Raw genomic sequence first — 19,098 nt, 5'->3', positions numbered from 1 at the left:
CCTCCCCTGGCACAACTTGAGGCCGTTTCCTCTCGTCCTATCGCTTGTTACTTGGGAGAAGAGACCGACCCCCACCTCGCTACAACCTCCTTTCAGGTGGTTGTAGAGAGCGATGAGGTCTCCCCTCAGCCTCCTTTTCTGCAGGCTAAACAACCCCAGTTCCCTCAGCCGCTCCTCATCAGACTTGTTCTCCAGACCCCTCACCAGCCTCGTTGCCCTTCTCTGGACACGCTCCAGCACCTCAACGTCCTTCTTGTAGTGAGGGGCCCAAAACTGAACACAGTGTTCGAGGTGCGGCCTCACCAGGGCCGAGTACAGGGGCACGATCACTTCCCTACTCCTGCTGGCCACACTAGTTCTGATACAGGCCAGGATGCCATTGGCCTTCTTGGCCGCCTGGGCACACTGCCGGCTCATGTTCAGCCGGCTGTCGACCAACACCCCCAGGTCCTTTTCCGACAGACAGCTTTCCAGCCACTCTTCCCCAAGCCTGTAGCGCTGCATGGGGTTGTTGTGGCCGAAGTGCAGGACCCGGCACTTGGCCTTGTTGAATCTCATACAGTTGGCCTCGGCCCATCGATCCAGCCTGTCCAGGTCCCTCTGCAGAGCCTTCCTACCCTTGAGCAGATCAACACTCCCGCCCAACTTGGGGTCGTCTGCAAACTGACTGAGGGTGCACTCGATCCCCTCGTCCAGATCATTGATAAAGATATTGAACAAGACCGGCCCCAGTACTGAGCCCTGGGGAACACCGCTCGTGACCAGCCGCCAACTGGATTGAACCCCATTCACCACAACTCTCTGGGCCCGGCCGTCCAGCCGGTTTTTTACCCAGCAAAGAGTACACCTGTCTGAGCCGTGAGCCGGCTTAGACATATACACATATATATGTGTGTATGTGCATATTTATTTATTTATGCCACATATATACACACACACACATATATAGATATATATATAGGGGCCAAATGACTCATGGTCTAAAGGCATCTGTTTCTCTGCATTGACTCTAAACAATGCCCAGATTGACCAGATTAGCTATAGATGCTTACGTGGCGTATGACAAAAGCAAAATGGGACGAATCCCTTCCTTATAATTCAGGAGACATGAGATCTTAGTGTAGTTTTCTATTTCGTGATAGAGTGTATGCGTCATTGTTTTACTTGTTTGTATTCCTGTTGAGTTATTCTCCCTCCATAGCTTTGATATTTATACTTCCCATGGCTTTTTTTATTCCTGTTGGAATAGGACCTATTTGTACTACATATCTTTATAAAGATGGATGTGTACTGGTCTATTACATGCTGTTATTTTGTATGGGAGCAAACAACAATCTGTATTTACGCAATAGATGATAGATTTTCACACCTCTCAGCTGCTCTGAAGGCTGCAAGCAGTGGCACTAAGCTCTTCTGCTTCATTCGGTCAACGCACGTTACTTATTGCTAACATACCTCCATTAAGCGCTGTGGTTAGGCCTGGCATGGCTTCTCCCGCTCAGGGCATTTCACCGGAGAAGGCTAATATTTTAACTACTCCTAGCATGCACATCTTTATGCAGATAACAAGAGCAGTGTCATATGTCTCTTACTGCTCCAGTGGTTTTTCCTCTTTTCCCTAGCCAGGTTGGCTCAGGGGCTCTCTCTCCACATTTTGTCTTTGTTTCTTGGAAATTAAGGGAGACACACTGCTGGTAAAGGACCTGTAAGCAATAGTGGGTTACAGACTGGACAACTATTATGGGGTTTAATTTTCCTAGCTATTAATGTCTACATAGAGAGTCTGAACCCAGGTCACCTCCAGCACGGGAGCTGTATACGTACTTTATCAGGAAGCTGTAACTCTCAGTTTAGCTGTACTCTACTTCTCGGTAGGGCTTGTGGGCCCTCAGGGGAAGTGTTTGTATCTATCTGAGGCTTGAGCCTTCAATACAACCAGCAGAGAGCAAGTAGAAAGCAGTAGGACCCAGCCTGGGAGCAAAACGCCAGCACTGGAAGAAGCTGTGGCCAAAGGGGCACCATCACTCTTGTGCTTTCTCCATGGCCGCTCTCACTTGTTTTACATGAGATGTGGTGGTTGATATTTTTGTTTTGTAGACTTTGATTTTCTCAGCACGAAACAACTAATAAACTATAAAAATAAATTGTTCTCGATGTTTGAAAGACAGCTTGATCTTCTTGCTATTGATCTAAACTTTGAAAAATACGTGATTTATTTTCCATTACCCTCTTATTTTAACGAAAAGTATGACAAACTCAGGAACGTGTCGCAGGAACGTTTCTTTTAAAGACCTGTGCTAAAGCTCACATCACACGTGTACTATCACAGCTAACCTTTAAAATGCAGGAGGAAACCAAAAATATTTGGGCAAGAGGATCTCTGGCAACGATGTCTCCAAAATAGATAATGGAAGCAATTAATAGATTTTTACAATCTAAGGGCAGTGGAGCTCCCTTAACCCTAACCCTCCCCAAGGGGTGGTAAATACACATACTCCTATACCATGGCCAGGAACCCAAGTGTGAGACAATGTGTTTTTCCAGAAGTCTGCAGTGTAAGAATCAGCCTGCACATTGCAATGCGTCATCATATGTGCCTTCATATAGGTGTCTCCATGTGAGCTGGTCCCATCACAGTGGAGATAAGAGGAGCCTAGAGACACTCAGCTATCAAATGCAGGTGTCCACCCAGGTTGAATAGCTTTCCAGACCCCATGGACCGCATCAGCCATTGACTCCATTGACTATTCCGGGAGCTTAGACAGCAGCTCACATGGAAACACCTACAGATTGATCTGGTTGCCTAAAGATAGGTATCTGCCATGATCTGAGACACCCAGGGGTGTCGGAGACATCTACATAGGGTTGGAAGCTACAACGCAGGACCTATGGGAGGCCTGTCCTCCTCTGCACTGACAGCTGGAAGCCAAGCAGCACGATTTGTTTGTGCCCAGCCTGCAGAATTGCCCCCACGTGTAAAAACCTACTATAAGACGTCCCGATAAGTGAGCCGGATCCCAGCCCTAGAAGTCATGAAGACTTGCAGAATCTGTCACTCGCCTCTGTAAATGCATCACTGAAGAAACCTGATAAAAACATTTCCTGCCACCCTAAGACAAAATAATCTCCTAAGTTTAAATTTAAGCATGTTTTTTGGTTGCAATGACAAACAAAAAACAATAATAGGTGGGGATCTTATGCACAAGTACTGTTCGGTGGCCAAAAATGGCCCATGTCTTAGACAATTTAGACAGTAGATATAAAGCAAGGTTGAGAAGGAGTGCAAGGAGGCAGTGAAACAGTACAGATCTGCCTCTCAGTCACAGCCTTAACACTGCAGCCACCTACACATTTTCTAGATTTATTTTTACTTTTTCTATAGGAATGACAGCGTGGCAGGGCAAATATGTGCTCATCTGGGGAGTATAAAGCCATGTAAGCAAAGACTTCGGGACTCCAGCAAGCGCCAGCTCCACCAGTCATTTCCAGGTCTCTAAGTCTCTAATTATTTTCTCCTCCAGTCTTTCTGCAGAAGAAATTCAGGAAAGATATTCCCTAACTAGATTTCATTTTTAAATCTGTGGCATTCATACCCACACCAAATATAACCCTGTCTGTCAAGAGACTCCAGAGGTGTCATCCCAACCGTGGGGAAGTCCATGTGGGAGGAGGGTGCAGTCCATGGCTGGAGGGCAAAGTGCTGCTGCATAAACGGTTTGGGCCTTTTGCAAGAAACGAAACTGGTTCTTCTACCCTGCCAACAACCTCCAACTTCCCCCGTCTTCCTAACACAGCCCTTTCAACCACCTGATGTACTGCCAGGACCCAGCCGTGCAACGCCCAAGAAGCCCAGCAGAGATGAGGGATCCCAAATCAAAGCTCAGAGCCCGGCGATCCTCGGAGAGGCTCCCGAGGACATGTCGCCGCAGGCGTCCCCAGGAAACCTCCCACCTCCTCAGGGAAGCTGGTGGCGGCACCGCTGCAAGCTGACAAGAAAGTTGATTTTGCTCGGCAGGTCTGGGGCGGGAGGTGGGTATCAGAAACACCCTGCTTCAGCATTTCCAGACCAAAATTCTCAGAATTTCCATTTCAAGGGGAATTTGGAAACTCTTGGGGTTTTGTTCTGATTCAGACTGAAACCACATTTTGAAATGACAAAATTTCCTGTGCACAAGTAGCCCTGTTTTCCAGCTCACTCTGCTCAAAACCAAAGGTTTCTCTCTCCTCCAATTTTTAGTGTTTTCATGCTGCTCAAACTCCCAGAATCCTCAGTAAAGTTCTGGTTTAGGCCAGTGTAAGAGGAAAACAATAAAACTGAAGGTTTTTATACTGTCCTTTTTAGCCTTAAGTCACAGTGCACAGTAAAATGAAGATAATTCTATCTTCATTTTATGAATTGGGAACGGTGACACTGAGGTGACTTTGTAAACCGGTCTCAGTCCCAGTCCAGTGCTCCAAACATTCAGAGTGAGATCGCAAAGCCCCAGGAGTAAATTACTGTTTACCATTTTATGCATGTAGCAGTTTGTTAAAACAAGTCTTCATTTACTGAACCAAGAAAATGTGAGCAGGTTACTCAGAAAGAGATTAGATTCAGGTAACATGACTGGTGAAAGACATGAGGTTGTGTAATTTATCAGAAATGGTGCAAATTGACATTATAAGTACTTTACAGAAGCCAATGTGATACTTAGAAAGCAAGTATTAGTTCATAGTAGAAGACCTGGCATCTTGGATCTGAAAATATTAATCTCACTGATATCACTATGGCCTGTGAAAAAGAAGTATTCCCAGCAAATATCCTGAGAGTTGTGTAAAATTGTACAGATACAGCATAAAGCCTTTCAGCACGTGCAGTGTTAACTCAGCGTTAACTCCCTTCCCCAGTTTAAGATTTTATTAATTCCTCCACATCAGATCTGAGATCTCCATCTTCCTTCCTGCTGAAGGTTTCCTCCAAGCCCAGTTTATGGCTGGTCTGGCAGAAGTTTTCCTCTTCCCCTTCTACTCATGTGCTACCTCTATGCAAATGTGTTCAATGACCCAGTTGTTTTGATGGTGCCATTCCCCTTTTATAAGCTCTCAACAGACTTTTCTGCTGTCTCAAACCTTTAGTTCATATATTCAGGGCCCTTCTGTTTATCCCACACTGGGTTTTGCTTTAGGAGTTGCCAACTGCTTTTAGCCCTTTAAATCAAGAAAAGGCACTAAAGATCAGACAGAAGATGCTGTAGAGATGCAAAGATCCATGATTCATTGTTCCTCCATTTAACTGGCCAAGAATAACTTTTCACATGTTTGGATGAAGAATCAGGAGGGAGAATTGTTTTTCAAGTCTCCAGGCTTTCCAGCTTATTTGGTGACCTTGCAACAACAATGCATAATATGTGAAAATAGAGATGATGTTTGTTTTTCAATAAACTGAACATTCCTCTCTTCAAATATCTCCCGGCAAGATAAAGCTGTTAGGTTAATGGAAATGATTTTTTTCTTCCTTTTTGTCGATCCACATTTAACTGAAGACAGGAAATTCCCGGTGGGACCTCCTGTGAGACTCAGGAAGGGCCCTCATGGCTTTGAGCCTCATTTCCCAGGAAAAAGCCCATCCCTGCAGGGTGAAATTAAGACACGTGCACTCCCCCCCCTCGGACAACCAGCTAGAAGATCAGCTTGGTAGTGCCACAAACAGCACGTGTTTCATGCAGAACCACACACAATACATTTGCTGCCTACGTGAAAGAGACAGGCAAATCCAATAGCTTCAGTGTGTCTGACCCAGCAGATGGAGATGGCATCTCCTTGGCCCAGGAGATGGCAAAGTCCCAGTATGATGCTCCCAGACTGCCTTCCCTATGTGGCAGCCAGAGACGCTCCTGGAGAGCTTTACAAATAAGCATATTGTATTTACTCTTGTGAAATGTTATAGCTGCTCAAAATCTGGATGCATCAAAGGAGTTTTGCCCAGCTGCTTTCTCGAGCAGAGGCCAGGCGATGCCACTCTCTTGATTTTCCCCTTTCCTTCTTTTTTGGGACAGGATGTCACAACATGTTGTTCAGTTCAAGGAGTTTGAACCATCAGTGGTTTTGGAAAAGGACAAAGCAAAGGGCACAATCCAGCCCTTTGCAGTGAAGTGAGCTTAGACAGCGGCAGGGCCTTCTGCGAGCTGCATGCCCGTTCAAACAACCCCAGCGGGCAATGCAATGAGCAGTAGGGCTAATGGGGTTTAGCTCCCAGCATCCCCTCACAGCTCCTGGGCAAAATCATTTTTCCTTTGTGTCTAAAATCCCAGCAACCCACTAGTGCCCAGAGCTCTCCCCAAAGACAGACAGACACAGAGCAAACTGCGAAATTACCTTCCCATCTCAGTGCAGCTGTATCTTCCCAGTGGACAGAGGAGCTTCCCACCCCACCGGGGGCACACGCACGATGCATGGACTGGCTATGGGCTCACCAAAGGGCTGTATCCCTATTCCCTGTTCATAGCCAGGAGCAGCAGAAACCAGAGTATATCACATACGAAAGCTGCCTGGGAGGATGCTCCAGGAGCTGGGGACCGTGGGGCTGGGGCAGCCCTCTGCTCAGCTCCGAGCCGGGGTGCTGTGTGAAGCACCCCTGATATCTGCTGGAAGGCAGCCTCCAAGCTGATTCATTTATTTTTTTTTGGCTTCCCATGTATTTCACACACTTGCTGTGGAGGGGAGGGCATTTCTGGGTACTGCCAGGGGAAAAGGTTCTGGGGAGCGCCCAGGGAGCTGGTGGAGGGGTGACTCACGGGGGTGGTCGGGGAGCGGGGGATTCCAGCAGAGCCTGGAAAGCGGGGGTGGCGGAGCATGGGATGGGCAGCGGCAAGGATGAGTGTGGTTTCAAGCCCCAGCAGGCGTGACAAGGTGGTTGAGCGAGTCAGAGGAAGCCCCATGAGCAACCCTAGAGGTGTCTGCAGAGGTCCCTCAACCTGAAATAGCACTGATGGTTTCACCCCATCAGTGGTCTGTGTCAGCATTTGAACCTAGGAGCAAAAATCTGTCGCAGCAGGGGACCTGGGACCGCAGGGGCTATCCAGCAAAGGGGGGTGTAGGTGATGTTCCTACCTTGTCCTCCTAAAAAGCAAAATACTCTCCTACCTCACTGAGCAACACAGCTGACACAAGCAAGTGCTATTGCTGCTCTCACTGTGGCAGCTGGAGACGACAGGAGCAGAAGTCCGTGATGCTACCAGGCACTGCCCAGTGGTCTGCGGTGGGATCTGGCTGCCTGCGCTCAGGTGTCCAGAGCCACTGGAGGTGCCCTTGGGGAACTTGCCTGGCCTCTGGCTGCTGGCCCAGATGGGTGCAGGTGTCCCCAGGACCCTGCGGCAGATCAGCCAGCCCCACTGGATGTCGTGCATACCTCAGGGCATCTCAAGTGGCCCAGGATGCCTCTGTTTATGCAGCTGAGCCACGCCTGGATCTCTGCTGGCTGCAGTCAGAGCTCAGACACCCAGCACACATGGAGACACCTGCATGTAGGTGCTGCACCTGAACCCCACCCCACGTTTCTGTGCAGCCTCCAGAGAGGGGTGAGCAATGAGAGCGAGTAGGCTGATGAACAAGCTCCTGAGCTGGGAAGTTCAGGCTCAAGCTGGTATCTCTGAAGCGAGACAGTTTGTACGAGCCATTTGCACCGTGATCCACTTTGTTCATGCACGTTCATAGGAAAAGCAACTGGAGTCTGATGGTGACACTTCTGTAGGTGTTATGGTATCTTCAGATTGGATTTGGACAGCCTACCTCCTGCAAGGATGCTGTAGGTACTAGGGCATTACTAATAGTGGAAATTTCAGTGGGAAGCAACTTCTGGTTTATATATAAGGTGACCCTATGATCCAGCACTGGAGCAAATAATTTATATTGTAAACTACTCAGGAACTAAATGATATGGCATACATTGGTCTTTTACACCCATTGAATACATTTCACAAAATCAGTTATACATAAATCTGCAGAAGAGGTTCAGAAGCAGAGCAGAGAATGAAATTATCCAACCAGTGTATCACAGAAATTTATCTTTGACTGATCAAAGCCTGCTGTGTATCTGATCCCTGAGCCTGGCTGTCTGATGCCTCAGCTCCTGCTCTCAAGGTGCATGGTCCAAAAGCAAGCAAACAAAAACCTGCTAGGAAATTTACATAAGCACAGTCTTCGTGTAAATTGAGGGATAGGGAGCCTAGTGATTAATGTAGGTTATTTCCTTCCTTCTCCTTGTCTTACCTATCTACAGACTTCAAGGGAGCTGGAATGTTCCTCCTACGCTTAGTTGTCTTCCTTCTTTCCACCTTCCTCTCTCCCTTTGTCCTTTGCTGTGGTCATTGGCTGTGTTGGGCAGAATGTATTTGTAGGATAAACCCTACAGGCTCTCAGCAGTCCTTGGGCTCTTTGCTTTCCTTGTCCCAGGATGAATCACAGAATCATTGAACCGTTGAGATTGGGAGGGACCTCTTGAGATCCTCTAGTCTAGACCCCTGCTCAGGCAGGGTCAGCTAGAGCAGGTTGTCCAGGACTGTGTGCCGTTGGGTTTTGAGTATCTCCAGAGATGGAGACTCCACAACCTCCCTGGGCAACCTGAGCCACCCTAGACCCACACCCTTCCTGAGGAGGTGAGGGACAAGTCAGCAGCACGTTATCAGTGATATCTAACGAGGAGAGGTTAAGAACTACGATCTGTATATGGGCATGGAGAAAAAGGGAAAAAAAGCAAAGCCCCTCTAGCCTCAGTGACAAGCTCTGATTTCCTCGCCCATGGGCTGTTATCCAACCTGCCCCTCCAGAGTGGCCAGGGCGAAGACTCCTCCCTGAGAGCTCCCTCCAAGGGTAGGCAGCAAAGCGAACCAGCTGGAGGCTCTGCTGACCTCTTTCTCCCTTTTATTAGAGGAGGAGGTGCTCTGAGAGACAGAGCTGGAAAACCGCTAGAGAAGGAAGCAGGACGGACGCTGCACAGGACATGTGACGATGCTGCTAGTGGCCAAGGCTCCCGAGCCTTTTACACCCGGGATGTGAAGTGGGGCTTATTCCCGGGGACAGTTGCTGTCAAACAGAGAAACCTGGTCCCTCCTGTAGAGCTGGGTCAACACGTCCTCCAGCTCCCCCAGCGTGAGGAGCTGGACCTTGTTCTTGTCGTTCTCAGCAATGACCGCCCAAGCCTTCCTGTGGTTGGTGTCCACCTCGCAGCAGGCACTCGACCAGATGTGGCTGGGTTTATTAACCCTCCCCTTGGCGATATAGTTGTTCCCAGGCACGGCGCCCACAATGACGTAGGTGGTGTTACAGCCCTGCGTCCTCCTGGTCATCGTTTGCTGCTCGTAGTTGTTCCAGGCGCCGCCGTTGAGTTTCTCATCCTGGGGCACTATGTTGGTGAGGGTGAAGGTAGCTGTCCTACTGCTGGAGTTGGGGTGATGGCTGCTGGGGTTCAAATGGCCGCGGTTCAAACCCGTCAGGTTCTTGTAGTCTTGGAGCATAGCCTGGCTCTTGCTGAGTTGCTCTAAGCTGACGTTGAAATAATTTAAGAGGGTCCACTCTCTTTCCATAGTTTTGGGATAAGTTGGACCCATCAGCTTGACAGGTAAAGAAGAGGAAAAGGTGTTAGTATTGGGGATGGGAGTAATGGAGCAGGTTTCCCTGGAGCAGAAGTCTCTGAGTACCGAGCACCCATTTTTTGTCATCTCAGAGTATGAAAACGCATGAATCAGAGAGAAATCATAAAGCTGCCCCTCCCCAATGAACACAAGAGATTTAAAAAAAAAAAAAAGCTCAGAATTTGACTGCTCTCGATTTGACTTGTGACCTTTGAAATCCAGCCTGCAACCTGCGATGGGAGTGTGGGTGGACGCATGAGACAATGAGCATTTTCCACTCCCAGGTCTGAAAGGTGACTTTGGTGAGACGTGTCTGCCACATCTGGTTCCCTTTCCTCCCTTCTCCACATCCCACATCTGCCCCCGGCTCTTCCCAGTTCCTCCCACCCCCATTAATCACATCCAACCTTCATCACCTGCATCTAATCACGCTGTCAGCAGCCCTGGCCTTTGCTCCGTCCAGCCCCATTTCCACAAGAGCTCCCTCAGTCTCTAGGAAAGGTTTTCATGCCTTTTTTTAATCCAATCTGTGAACACCCTAGTGTATTACAAGCTTAGGGAAAACAAGCATACAGATATACTCTTTGAAGGTTGGGTGTCTTAGGGAGTCCTTGAAGGTGGACAGGATGGGAAGAGGATGAGCAGAAGAGCCATGGAGCCCACAGGACTACCAGGAGGAGATGAGGAGGACTTGGACCCTTCTGCTCTTCTCCTGCTTTGCCCCTCGCTCGGGAAGAAGTACGTGTGGTTGCTGCAGCTGTATCACACTCCTGAAACACCAGTGTTTGCCTCCTCTAACCCCATACACAGGGAGATGTGCTGGGAAACCGATCCTAGAGGTGAGGCTTCCCTGGGAGGGCTATAGTTCATTGCGAGGATGAAGCTTTTTGCTCAGCAAGCAAAAATACCTTAATGCAAGTGGGATCTGCTACTGCAGTGCTAATAACGTGTCTCAGAGCTGATCTGCGCCAGGGAGCACAGATGTGTTCCTTCTGCAGCATCACTGAAAATAAGTTAGAAATGCTCAGCCTCTTAAAGGAGCTCATGATCCCCAAAGAGACCTGGGGAACCTAAATACTGCAAAAAGACCTCTGAAGAAAGTTAGCAAAATCACAGATTTCGCAGATGGCCTGGGTCCATGGTCCAGGAGGAAAAGAGAGACGTTTTTATCCCTTCTAAATATGGAGGCTGCAGTGGTGCAACACCAAATTAGTTGCTTGAGTTCCTGTGAGTAATAAGTGCAAATGCTTTTTTCTCATAACTATAACACCTTTCTTTTCATATTTAGGGAAACATATTTAGCCTTCCTCTGGAACAGGGCATATGGTTTTCTTCTGTGTCTCATTTTCACCTGAATTCCCTACTGCTAATATGTCCCTAGCAATGACCTGAATTTCCTCTTCTCCTGTTCCGTAATTTGCTGGGGCTTTTTTACTGAAGGTCTGAAGTTCGTCAGAAGGACGTTTGGGAGGCCGCTGTAGTTTGCAGAGATCTGTGTGTCTGTTGGATCCTTCTGAACCGAGCCTGAGGCAATGGTGGTAAGAGGCAACTGCAGGTGGATGGAGATCATGCACTTCTGACTTGACTGGCACTGATCCTACTCACTTTTCACTGCCTGAAATATCACTCGATAAATTTACCATGTTAATCCAATCCTCTCATCGCTGAGTGCCTGTACCTGGAATTTTTCACTGGGTCATCTCACCCGATTCTGAGTTTCTCTGCACTTCTCATGCCACTTACAAAGCCAAATTGACTCTTAACTGGGAGCAAATAAGCTACGTCAGGGATGCAAAACAGCTCAGGGTGAAGGGGAGATCAGAGCCCAGCACAGTCGGTCCCTCAAATTGAGCTGCTGTTGGATGTCTTTTCCCCATCGTTTGGTTCCCCACCACAGCATGGGACAGGGAGGGGGTAATTTGATTTAATGTAATGTACATTAATGTAATTTAATGTAATGTAATATAATTTGACTTAATGTTCCTGTAAGGTCAATGCGGAAAAATGGGCACTTTTAGGATATGACTCATCTCATCCTCCTGCTGATGTCTCAAACGCATCAGAGGAATCGTGTGGTGAAGGTGTTTGAAGTTAGATGAGACGAATCCCATCCAGTGGGTCCATTTGCATGTGTGTGGGGGTGGGAGGAAAAAGAAGTTTTTGGTTAAATGCTGCAGTTCATCTTTTAATGACTGGAGGGTGACGCGCTGTAAGAGAGGACACTCACCTGGGGCTCGACCAGCCATGTTTTAGGTCTCTTGCCAGGTCCAGGCTGGTAGAGGTAAGCAGAGTATACGGGAATACGCCTGTCCCTGTCGTACAGGGTAGCAAAGTAATACTGGTTCTTGTAACGCTGGCAGATCCAGGCTGGGTTCTCCGGCTCCAGGGCTTCATTTGGGGGGGTTTCCCGGAAGAAAAACTGAGGGCATGAACTTTCAAAGGATGTCACCACCTCACTGCGTCCCAGCCAGAGGCAGCTCGCCGAGACCTGCAGCAGCAGCAACAGCATCGCAGGGAGGATTTAAAGTGAAGGGCTCTTGCTCACCTGGAGGGCAAATGCAGAGAGACACTCAACTTGGAGAAAGCTTATCGTGGCCTGGAGTCATTTTTGTGCTTGTGGGACACGGCTGTCAGAGGAGGGGACTGTGAGAGACCAAGGAGGGAACAACTTCTGTCCTCCTGGATATGGAAAAATCAACAGGGGAATAAGGGTGAAATCTAAAATAGGTTTTAGGTGCCTAGAGGAGGCAGCAGTGGGAGAATTTAGCCCGTCTGAGGAGGGATCCAAACCCACCCCATGTCTAATCAGCTCACACAACAAAGTTTTCTTGGAACTGAGGCACGGTGTTGGGACAAGGCCACCTTTTCCAGCCTACCTGTGTTGGCCAAGAGCACAGCTTTTGCATTGGCACTGGAGAAAAAAGCCTGAAGCAACCCAGGGACCGGGAGCCCCTATTTCAGAATACCATCTCGCTCCCTTCTGCTCCGAGGACCTTCCCACAGCGGAGGACCTGCAGCTGGGCGCATACTCTGCTCAGCCACCTGCAACGCTGAGCTGGGCTTTAGTGTCCTGAGGGATTTGGAAGGGAAATAACAGTGATGCTGTGCTTCCTACATGTCTCTGGTCCCATCCAAGTTCACACAGACGTGCAGCTCTTCCGTAACTCCTCTGTGCTCGCAGCAGGATTAGTGTCCCCTAAAGTTAGGTCAGATGTTTAAACCAAAGTGGTCCAGCTTGGGATCCTGGCTCTGACAGCTGACATTAGGAAATGTGTGTCCTGCTGCTCAGCTTGCATTTTCAGGGTGTCAAACCCCAGACAATGAACTTACAGAAAGAGAAGAGGCCAAGCAGATGGTAGCAGCAAGCACGAGGGATGACGTCTCTGTATCATTGGCACCCTGGCTGCTGCTGTAGCAATGCAGATATTGAGGGGCAGCTCTTCCCATGGTTGCACTGGATTCCTGCCGATCCACACCTTTAGCTTTGCTGATTGTTTTTCCTGTACAGTAAAAGGCGCTGGTGCAGGAATTTCTATTTCTTGAACAGAAACAGCTCCTATTTTGTCTTTCTCAGGTTTTGACATGGTTTTCAGCAGCCAGCAAGATCTTTCTTTTTGGAGAAAACTGCTGAAAAATTCCCTGTGATGCTGGCATCGATCTTATTTCAGATGCACCGCAGGCTTTGGGATAGCAGTGATATTTCCATTTTCATTGCTAGACATTTGACGGAGTTGTTTTAAAATAATTAGCATTTTAAATAAGGCAGGCAGGACAAGCAGCTAAAAGGATTCATGGGAGAGAAAGCTGTCATGGCCTCTAAAACACAAAACCCACGTTTGGTTGGGGAAATGTCTGAGCTGAGGACTGCTGGAGGCTTGGAAAGTCACCTTGCACATTTGCCCTTTTCTTATTCTTTTCCCTGACTCTCATGTATTAATTTCCATTGGATTCAGGATATTGAGCTAGAGATGCCCTTGCTCTGACCCAAGACATCTGGCCCGTTACCTTTTTACTAGCGCTGGATCAGGCACGTGGTGACCAATAAGCAGAAAACGGAGAAGAGTGAACCACAAGAAGTGACTTACTACAATACTCTCCAGAGCATGACAGTATCTGCCCCAGCTCAGGCAGAAAAGTTACTGAAAAGTTCTTCTTTTGCACCACCCCCTCCACAAGCTTAAAATGTATCTAACTAACTTAATTTCAGATATATAGAAACCAACCTACCGTGCGAAAGAGCGGCACATAAATATTTTTATTCACAGGACTCTCCTCGCAGCCCCAAAGTGGTAGAGGACTTTCAGATGCCTCTGCTACAGTCTGAAACTGGCTGTGACCTTAGGGCGGTTTATATATGATTGCCAGGAAGGCAGAGTTGTTAGATTTCTCAAACAGGGTTTAGACTAAGTTTGTCCAGGGGTGGAGCCAGGACCTGTGTTTTTCCAGAGGTCTTTTGCAAGGTCATGGGTGGAGTTATGGTACTCAGTAAGCTCCCCCCCGTCTTATTCAACAGTTTGATGTGAATTTTCCAGGTGACTTGGCAACTGAAACTTAATTATGCAAGGTGTTTTGTGGCATTTCTGATAACCTTGAATCAAGTCTTCCCTACAGCTGTGAGCCAAACTCTGTCAGTGGGCCAAAATAAGACCTTCAATCTACCCTTTCCCAACGTTGCACGTGAAAGAGGGTGCAAACCCAAGTCCCATCTGCTTGGCGCATGCTGTAATCGACAGGCAGTAATTCATAAGATAAGTGATGTTGCCAGATCAGGTGTAAAGGAGTGCCTGGCTGCACTAGCCACCCTCAGATCAGGAGGGTAGTCTGCACCCAGCATCTTCAGTGCATCTTGTACAACCTTTGTCAGAGTCCTGCGCTGCAGGCAGGGGCATTCAGATACAACCCAATGCCTGGTGTCGTCTCTAAGCTAGCCAAGACCTTGCTGGAGCCTAGGGAATAATTCATCCTCAAAGAGATGTCCAAGACAGGCAGGAGAAATTGCAATCATCAAGATGAATAATTAAAAAAAACAAGACAGAATCTGTTTGCCTACAATTGGACATCTCAGTTTACCATCAGGCATCTCCTCGTGCATCTGTTCCCAAGGCTTCCCGTGCTGATCGTTCCCCCGAAGCGTCCTTGGCCAGGTTCAACATTTGGCTGGGGCAGCAGGTGAGCAGCAGGAACACTGCCACCACTTCAGAGCGTCCCACCAGGTTTTGGTGACTTTACCAGATGGGTGACACATTGCCAGCGCTGATGAGGGCTTCAGATCTAATGGGATCCGGGGGATCAGCTTCAGGGAGTGCCAGTTCGTAGTGGAGTAGTTTATTCCCTTTGGGAATAGCATTCCTTCTTTGAGGTTTTGATCCAAGCATCACCAAAAGTGATTTTTTTCCTGGAGCCCACCTGATTTTATTATTTTTCAAAGACCAGGGATTAGCTCATGTGGCGACAATTTCCAAGCTTCTTCCAGTCTCTTCTGCCTCCAAGTCTCTCTCCCATATTCTCCAGATCTTTACTTTTTTATGCTTGAGTTTCTTTCCCAAGTAATTCCTTCTGTCCTTGCCCTCCCTAATATAAAGTGTTACAGAGCTGCAAAATAGAGTGCATTCATAAACTCTCATTTTCTCCTTGGAGGGGGGGGATGTTAGAGCTCAGCAACGGCAGCCCACCCTTTGTCTGACGTATTTACTCTGAAGCTAAGGAAACACTTTAAATATTGCAGTCAATGGAGAGAAAGGAGCAAGAGCTTACCTTGAAGCGGAGTCTCAGAACAAGCAGCTGAACCGTTGCTTCACTCTTCTCCCTGGAGGAAGTCATCTGATCCCTCAGGAGTCCCACTGCAAAATATATCTGGTCGAAAATCTGCCCCTTTTCATGAAAAGGGAAACTCACAGAAAAGAGAGGATTTCTATAGTTGTTCAGGGGAGATTCGTTCATGCCTGCCGAGAAATGGGGCGACAATTGCTATTTGCTATTTCCTCAGGATTTCTCCCAAGTTTGCTGACTCGCAGCGTCATGTGTCAGAAGCAGATAACTGTGTCTGGTCATTTCCCTTTCCATTTCCCCATTCCCCGTGGGGCGCTGCCGCTGCTGTCGCGGCACCTACACGCATTTCTGTTCCCGGCAGACCATCTCTGGTGGCATTAGACCAGCTGGCCTGTCTCTGAGTACACACAGATGTTCATAGTCTTCATAGTCTGCTCTTCTCCAGCCTCTCAGAATATAATCAATATGGTCAGGCTACATATTTTCCCTTGCCTGATTGTAAAGGCTTATTAATGCCCTCCTACAGATCCTGGGGGCACACCTCAGTCTCTGCTTGCTGCTTTACAGCCACTGCTGAGCCCGCATTCAAATAGGTGACTTGGCAACTGAAACTTAATTATGCAAGGTGTTTTGTGGCATTTCTGATAACCTTGAATCAAGTCTTCCCTACAGCTGTGAGCCAAACTCTGTCAGTGGGCCAAAATAAGACCTTCAATCTACCCTTTCCCAACGTTGCACATGAAAGAGGGTGCAAACCCTGCTAATCCCAATCTGCCCAGAAAGGAGGCTTGGAGACAGGGTTTCTCCCCTTAGGGGTGGTGTACTGGTTTTGACTGGGGTAGAGTTAATTTTCTTCACAGTAGCTAGTACGGGGCTGTGTTTTGGATTTGTGCTGGAAACAGGGTTGGTTGATAACACTAAAAAGGATGTTTTCGTTACTGCTGAGCAGTGCTGACACACAGTCAAGGCCTTTTCTGCCTCTCACCCCACCCCACCAGCGAGCAGGCTGGGGGGGGCACAAGAAGTTGGGAGGGGACACAGCCGGGACAGCTGACCCCAACTGACCAAAGGGATGTTCCACACCATATGGCGTCATGCTCAGCATATAAAGCTGTGGGAAGAAGAAGGAAGGGGGGGACATTCGGAGTGATGGCGTTTGTCTTCCCAAGTCACCGTTACGCGTGATGGAGCCCTGCTGTCCTGGAGATGGCTGAACACCTGCCTGCCCATGGGAAGTAGAAAATGAATTCTTTGTTTTGCTTTGCTTGCGTGCGTGGCTTTTGCTTTACCTATTAAACTGTCTTTATCTCAACCCACGTGTTTTCTCATTTTTACCCTTCCAATTCTCTCCCTCATCCCACTGTGGGGGGAGTGAGCGAGCGGCTGGGTGGGGCTCAGTTGCCGGCTGGGGTTAAACCATGACAGGTGGATAAAAGGGATTTGGGGGGATGGATACAGACATCAAGGTTTGGTAGGCTGCGCTCTCTCAACCTCAGAGGGCAGAGGGAATGAGAAGGGTTGGCTCCTATCATCTCTCTAAGGACAGCTGGAGGAAAGATGCTGGTTTCCTACATTATTAGTGGGGTGGAAATGGGACTAAAGATTGTTAATATTTATGACCAAGAATCATCAGAAATGGGTATGACAAAAGTCAGGGACTTGTCCTGAGCTGCACATTGGAGCAGAGTTTAAAGGGGTCTGGCAATATTTTGTACATATATTGATTAAAAGCTGCAGCGAGCATGACTATTTTATCTTGAATTTTTCATTTCTATACAGACCCCTAGTCCCCAAGCCACATGTTGTGTGTCTTTTACCTTATATATCTCTGAACCCTGAGGGTTCAGTTTCTCTGATCTAGCAAATGCTCCCTCCTGTAGCCCAGTCAAAGCATCAATGGGAAGCCGTTCCTTGCACTGGATTTCACTCCCTGAGCTCTGCCCTTGCCCTCTGGGTCTGATCCTGCTACATTTTGTCAGTGCAAGAGCTTGGCCATTGAAAGCATGTCTCGAGGTATTGGAGCAATGGGATTCTGCAGCTCTAGTTTAAAACGGCATTTGATGGACATTTCTGAAAAAGAATAGCAAGGTGCTGAGCTTGATGTCCAGGCAATCCTTGTTGGTCCTCTGCTTTTAACACGGTAAACTATCAGGTCATGGTTGGAGTGCTGCTGCTCACAAAAAGTCGTTATATACTGAGAAAGGAAGAGGACAGGCAAGTCAACACCAAGTTTCTTCTTTCTTCAAAAAGGACTTAAAATATCCACAGTGCAAGAGTAAGCAGCCAAAGCAGATATCAGCTTAGGTAGTACAGTCAATACCCAGCTGTGATATCAAAAATGCAATGGAAACAGAGTTCAAGTTTTCAAAAGGCCTGATGGTGAAATCCCACGCAGAGCAATTTGCAGCAAGCCAGTCTTGGATAACAAAAAGTTTTTCCATGTAACTGGCATCAACAAAAGCTAACCTGGGTTAACTCTCACAGTGGACCAGTGAAACTGTTTAAAATCCTTATGTGGGCACTCTTCTTTTGGAAGTGGAGAAAATGAGTCCAGTTTAGTTGTGAACGAATGAGCAGTGGGAACGAAACCAAACCCTTCCACTTGTCCACAGTTTTAATTAATCTGGGCAAACCTTCCTGAGTGCATCCAAAAAATGTACTGTGTCTAAAATATAGATAACAGTCCAGGAATACTGTAACAATGAGTTGGTTGTTAGAACCAGAAATAACCAGAAGCAGCCATGAACATCTCGTCCTACTCCTGAGGTCTATGAGGTCATGCTTTTGCATTTCACTGATTTTTATAAAAATTGTGTTCTGATGCTTAATAACTGGCACTATTCTGCCTTTCATGTCAGTGTAGGCAGTGCCTACGTGTTGTCCAGAGCTGTGCACTTTCTGGATGGAGAGGTGATGCGAGTGATGTTGAATGAGCTCTCCTGCAGGCCAGCTCCCATATGGTCTGTCCTGTAAGACAAACCTCCATTTCTTCAACTTGTAAAGGTCAGAGATGGAAAAATCCTATTGGATCCTCCAGTCTTCTCCCCGTTGGGAGCCCAGAGATTCACAGATGAAGTACTTCCAATAATTTTTCCATGTCATGGTTGAAAAGAAACAGGACTTGCAGCACTTCTCTAGCAAAAGTGCATTCAAGTCCGGATCTGGCTTCTCCACAAGGATGTTCTCCTGGTATCTACCTCAGTTTTCTTTCTATCAGATGCTAAAGACAGCAGTCCAACCTCCGGCTCAAAGCAGGGCAAGCTACGAGGTAGCTGTCCAAATGCAGGGAAATGCAAATACCTCTTGTGAGTGCAGTGTAGGAAAAAGGGGATTTTTGAACCAGCAGCGTCAGAGGAGGGCACTATTTCTACTGCAGAAAAAGAGGTGCCACCAAAGCCTTCTCTTGAGTCTTCGGTCCCCACAGAAGAAGCAAATGAATAGCCAAAGAGATGCTAAGTAGATTGAGCAGTGCAAGTCTTCGGGAAGGAGTAAATCAGAGCAGCAGAAGCCAAATGGGCATGAGAAAACGAAATGTAAGGAAGAGAAACGTTGCTTGGACGTGTGAATCGAGGAGATGTATGCTGTCCTGTTCTCCTTAGAAGGCAGCGAAGATCCTGGTAACCCATGGCCACAGGCAGGATGTGAAGATGTCCAGGTGCTGGACATGCCACCCTCATTGACCTGTGTGTCACCTCTGGTTTTGGGAAGTAGCCTGCTGATG

At 47.8% G+C, this 19,098-nt stretch overlaps 1 protein-coding gene across 3 annotated transcripts in view; it reads right to left on the bottom strand.

Annotated features, from left to right (window-relative positions):
* Window positions 1-7,874: 7,874 nt before the first annotated feature.
* Window positions 7,875-19,098, bottom strand: part of LOC143164689 (endonuclease domain-containing 1 protein-like) — a 172,803-nt gene continuing 161,579 nt past the window's right edge. For all 3 annotated transcript variants that reach the window (XM_076347643.1, XM_076347706.1, XM_076347798.1), the window contains 3 exons: window positions 15,363-15,448; window positions 11,836-12,153; window positions 7,875-9,587 (listed from right to left, as the gene is read on the bottom strand). In XM_076347643.1, coding sequence (XP_076203758.1) covers window positions 9,042-9,587; window positions 11,836-12,117 — 828 coding nt within the window. In that variant the 5' untranslated portion in view covers window positions 12,118-12,153; window positions 15,363-15,448 and the 3' untranslated portion in view covers window positions 7,875-9,041. The remainder of the gene's footprint in view (window positions 9,588-11,835; window positions 12,154-15,362; window positions 15,449-19,098) is intronic.

Source organism: Aptenodytes patagonicus, chromosome 1 (assembly GCF_965638725.1).
Source record: "Aptenodytes patagonicus chromosome 1, bAptPat1.pri.cur, whole genome shotgun sequence".
NCBI lineage: Eukaryota > Metazoa > Chordata > Aves > Sphenisciformes > Spheniscidae > Aptenodytes > Aptenodytes patagonicus.
Note: the sequence above shows the minus strand (reverse complement) of the source record. Positions and strands in the feature narration are given on the sequence as shown.